Genomic DNA, 5,000 nt, shown 5'->3' on the forward strand with positions numbered 1-5,000 from the left:
AACATGCCATCCTTATCACAATCAAGCACATATTCTTATCATACTATCCTCACCATATTACTGTTTCCGCCACCATCCTCATTAATTAAGAGCAACACCATACTTACGATGCCGTTCCCATCACACCATCTTTATCGTACAATTCTTATCCCCACACTCTTCACTGATAGAAATAGCCACAGTGCACAAAATGTTAATCGGATCTATGTTATATAGTGAGCCTTTTTCTACACACTGCTTCAAAACGGCGGTGATTTATCGTTCACTATAACTACCAATATCAGCATCATTCTTGCCACACTAGTCTCACCACTACGATAACTATTCTTATCACACTAACGTTGCCACAATCAACATTCTTATCACGCTAGCGTCACCACTATCAACATTCTTACTATACCACTCACCTCATTATCAACACCATCCTCATCACACCACTCTCACCCCCATCACCATTCCCATCACACTATTCACTCTCCCACCACCACATATACACCACTCCCACCATTATCAACATCATTACCATTCTCGCCACACCACTTTCCTCATGATCAACACCCCTCTCACCGCACCACTCTCACCATCATCAATCACCATCACCCTCATCACTACACGACTCCGCCACCCCTCCCCCCTCCACCACCACCACCCTAAGCTGTGACCCCGTGACCTGAGAGCACTCACCCTTGGCCCATCCCGTGAGCACGTTGCCCAGATACACGACCTTGTATGTTGGGTCATACTCGGTGATCGTCACGCTTTTCTTACGCCAAAGCTTCTTCAGATTCATGTTGGGCATGCTGGTCACTTGGGAGGTCTTAAGAGTTGTTTTTTTGAGTTGTTGTCTTTTTTGTTGTTGTTTCGTCACCTCGACAAACACATACACTGAGGATCGTTTGTTTGTTTGTTTTTTGGTTAAATTAAATTATCTTTTTTTGTGTTTGTCCTGAGATTTTTTATCTTTTTTCCTTAAATTGTTACTAGACACTTTACGACTTCACTTTGTCTTGGTTTAATGTATTTTTCTCAGTCTTCTTGCATATCGTTAGTAACGGACATGCTGCCACCCGTGTCTGTTCTCACGTTTCATGGTTCTCGCACTAAATAAAAAAAAACAAAAATAAACACAACGTTCGAGGTGACGAGTGCGTGCGGCGCGGCACACACACACACACGTCCTGTCACACACACAAACACACACTGCTTTCTTAGTGCCAATGTCTAAGCACTGCCATGAGATGTGTCACTGCCTGGCAAGGTCTAGCTGACGTCAGAGTGACATATCCGGTGGCGTCGTCGGCGACATCCTGTGGCAGCGGCAGCAGCTTCGGCCGGGCAGGCACTCGAAGCCCGGCGGCGAGCACTCCGAAGGGCTCTCCCTCTCCGGTGCCCGGGGGGCGTGGCCCGGGGGCGTGGCAAGGGCGCCAGCCACCCAGAAGGGGCGTGACAGGCCCACCAGCAGCCACCCAGGGAAGCGCGAGAGCCTCGGGGGTCACCCAGGGGAGTGCGACCATTGGCTAAACAAGGCCCTGCTGCGGCTCCAGTAGAACATCAGACACCTGCAACGAGAGAGAACGCGGTCAGCGGAGACACGAGGCCGAGGACGGAGGCTGGGAGCAGGAGACGGAAGGTAGGAGGCAGAGGACAGGAGGCAAGAGTCAACAGACGAGTGGGCGGAGGCGAAAAGCAAACGCAGAAGCTAGGAGAAAAGAGGCCAGAGACAGGACGCGAGGGGCAAGAGACCAAAGGCAGAGGCCGAAAGGCAAGAGGCAAAGGGCAGGAGACGAGAGGCAAGAGGCAGAGACCGAGAGCGCCCCACGCGTCCAACGGCATATTGCACCACACCATCGCTGCTCCTGTCGGTACTGTAACTTTGTTTGGTTGTTTGTATGATCGTGTGTGTGTGTGTGTGTGTGTGTGTGTGTGTGTGTGTGTGTGTGTGTGTGTGTGTGTGTGTGTGTGTGTGTGTGTGTGTGTGTGTGTGTGTGTGTGTGTGTGTGTGTGTGTGTGTGTGTGTGTGTGTGTGTGTGTGTGAGAGAGAGAGAGTGAGAGAGAGAGAGAGAGAGAGAGAGAGAGAGAGAGAGAGAGAGAGAGAGAGAGAGAGAGAGAGAGAGAGAGAGAGAGAGAGAGAGAGAGAGAGAGAGAGAGAGAGAGAGAGATACACGTACATATATACATCAAATAAATAAATAGGGGGACGCATCTTAGGCACAAATGTGTAAACACACAGACATATATACATGAACATACAATTATACATAAAAGTACTTACATATACATATTCTTCCAATCGCATATACACCTCAGTCACAAAAAAATATCACATCTAAACGCAGACACTGACACAAACACAAACACAAGCGCAACACGAAAAGATTAACACACAAACAATGACCCACCAACTCTCTGGAAAACAATGACATCATGGGACGCTGTTATCTCTTGAGCCCCCTCCCTCCTCCTCTTCCCCCCTTCCCCCCTCCCTCCTCCTCTTCCCCCCCTCCCCCTCCCTCCTCCTCTTCCCCCCTCCCCCTCCCTCCTCCTCTTCCCCCCCTCCCTCCTCCTCTTCCCCCCCTCCCCCTCCTTTCCCCACTCGCCCCCTCCTCCACCCCCACACGTCACCCACCCATGAAAGAGACGTCATCAAACCTAGCAAAGTCACCTCTATGTACATCCAACCAGTCTGTCTGCCAGTCGGACTGTCTATCGGTCTGTCAGTATAGCCGTCAATCGGCCGGTTACCCGATCAGACATCCGGTCACCCTGTCAAATAGCCAGTTACCCAGTCAGCCGGTGAGTCAGCCTGTCCTATAGCTAGTCCGTCAATCAGGCAGCTTGTCAGTCGGTCAGTCAGTTAGACAGCAAGTAAGCTGGCAAGACAGACAGACAGATAGGCAGAAAGACAGGCAGACAGATAGATAGACAGGCAGACAAATAGGCAGACAGACAGGCAGATAGACAGGCAGATAGACAGACAGACAAACAGGCAGACAGACAGTCAGCTAGTCAGCGCAACTGTAACCGCAAAGGCCAGGCACGCAAACCTTTCCCCCTCTCCCCGCCCCCCCCCACCCCAATCTACCTCTACCTCTACTTCTACCATAACCAGGAAGTCCGAGCGGAGACTCAACTATTTCTCTCTTGTGGACAGGGTAACGGTATACATGTGTGCGTGTGCGTGTGTTCTCAGCCATATCTTTAAGCATAATTTAACACCAAGATAGCGCGGTAACCCTTCCCTAACACAAAAATGCGTATAAACAATAACAATAATAATAATAATGATGATAAAATAAAATCATAGAATAATAAAATAACAAAAAATAATAATAATGACACAAATAAAGAAAATCACAAAAATGTTGAAAAATAAGCGAAAGAGTAAGATAGTTCTCGTCCCCGCCCTTCGCCGCAACAACAAAAATGACAGATTCACAAACACATTCCGTTTTCATTTGTTGCGCTTCGAACACGGTCAAATAACATGGCTCTTTCCCTCTGTCTGTTCCTCGACATCCTACTCTATCTATGACAACAACAAATACATTTCCCCTTCTTTATTCCTTGGCGCATTCCTCGCCTAACTAAAGAAATAGAAGAAGAAAAAAATGAGGAAGATGAAGATGAAGAAGAAGATGAAGAAGAAGATGAGGAAGAAGATTATGAAGAAGATGAAGGAGATAGATGAAGAAGATGAAGAAGCAGAAGATGAAACAGAAGAAAAAGAAGAAGAAAACACAAACGAACAAGAGAGAACACACCAGCCTTTGCTTTGTCCCTTGTCATCCCACTCTTTGCTTCTTCTCTCCGTCTTCGCCAATCGCCTCCGCTTCTAGGGCTTCTCCATCAGCCGGGCCCTGCGCTAAGGCATCCGCTAGGCAACCACTCCTTAGTTTATGAATGTGTATGTGTAGACGTATATTTTTGCATGTTTTCGTAGGTATATAAGTATGTGAGCGTATGCCTGTATGTGAGTGTATGCCTATGTGATGATAAATTTTATAAATGGATCCATTTTGGTTCGGTATTGTCTGATGAGGAACTCGTGAAGAGTTCGAAACGTTACGATTTAATCTAACATCTTATTATGGCTGGTTTCCTTTCTTCTTAGTGTGTGCGCGCGCACACAGACACACACACACACACAGGTGGACGGAGGGAGACAGAGGGAGAGAGGGTGGGAGAGAAAGAGGAAGAGATAGAGGGAGGGAGAGAGAGAGAGAGAGAGAGAGAGAGAGAGAGAGAGAGAGAGAGAGAGAGAGAGAGAGAGAGAGAGAGAGAGAGAGAGAGAGAGAGAGAGAGAGAGACAGAGACAGAGACAGAGAGAAGAGACGAGAAGAGAGAGAGAGAGAAGAGAAGAGAAGAGAAGAGAAGAGATGATAAGAGAGAGAGAAGAGAAGCGAAGAGAAAAGAGAGAGAATCGTAAAACTTTATAAACATAATGGGCTTTCGATTCGATTCGTTGAAGCTGATGACCGGGACCCGTCGCTGCCTCTGACAGACAGGGCGAGGGAGGCAGGGAGGGAGAGAGGGAGGGAGGGAAGGAACGAGGGAGGGAGGGAGGGAAGGAACGAGGGAGGGAGGGAGGGAGGGAAGGAACGAGGGAGGGAGGCAGGGAGAGAGGAAGGGAGGGAAGGAACGAGGGAGGGAGGCAGGGAGAGAGGGAGAGGGAAGGAACGAGGGAGGGAGAGGAGGAGGAAGGGAGGGAGAGGAAGAGGGAGAAGGGAGGGAAGATGATGGGAAGGGAGTGAGAGGAGGTGGAGGAGGAGGGAGGGAGCTAAGGAAGGAGGGAGGGAGGGGGAGGGGCAGAGGGAGAGGAGTAGGGGGAGGGGGGAAGGAGAGGAGAGAAGAAGAGAGGGAGGCATGGAAAAAGGGAGACGAGGAGGAAAATAGGGTGGGAGGGAAGGAAGGAGGAGGGGGGTTGAAGGGGGGAAAGAGCTAGAAGAGTGGGAAGAAGGGCGGGTAGGAGGGAGGGAGTGAAAAAGGGAGAGAGGGTGGAA

General features: G+C 49.4%; 2 protein-coding genes across 4 annotated transcripts in view; one reads left to right on the plus strand and one right to left on the minus strand.

Annotated features, from left to right (window-relative positions):
• Positions 1–5,000, minus strand: part of LOC113805964 (protein FAM43B) — a 26,437-nt gene that overhangs the window by 11,669 nt on the left and 9,768 nt on the right. Inside the window, exons 1-2 of one of the 3 annotated variants that reach the window (XM_070116621.1) lie at positions 2,273–2,395; positions 685–1,559 (exon numbers count right to left, since the gene is read on the minus strand). In XM_070116621.1, coding sequence (XP_069972722.1) covers positions 685–799 — 115 coding nt within the window. In that variant the 5' untranslated portion in view covers positions 800–1,559; positions 2,273–2,395. Of the gene's footprint in view, positions 1–684; positions 1,572–2,272; positions 2,396–5,000 lie in introns of those variants that run through there. The other 2 variants (XM_070116620.1, XM_070116622.1) reach the window with 2 other exon arrangements.
• Positions 1,234–5,000, plus strand: part of LOC138860045 (uncharacterized) — a 4,279-nt gene continuing 512 nt past the window's right edge. Inside the window, exons 1-2 of the mRNA XM_070116845.1 lie at positions 1,234–1,504; positions 1,548–1,867. Coding sequence (XP_069972946.1) covers positions 1,234–1,504; positions 1,548–1,867 — 591 coding nt within the window. The remainder of the gene's footprint in view (positions 1,505–1,547; positions 1,868–5,000) is intronic.

The sequence above is a fragment of the Penaeus vannamei genome, chromosome 39 (genome assembly GCF_042767895.1).
Source record: "Penaeus vannamei isolate JL-2024 chromosome 39, ASM4276789v1, whole genome shotgun sequence".
Lineage (NCBI taxonomy): Eukaryota > Metazoa > Arthropoda > Malacostraca > Decapoda > Penaeidae > Penaeus > Penaeus vannamei.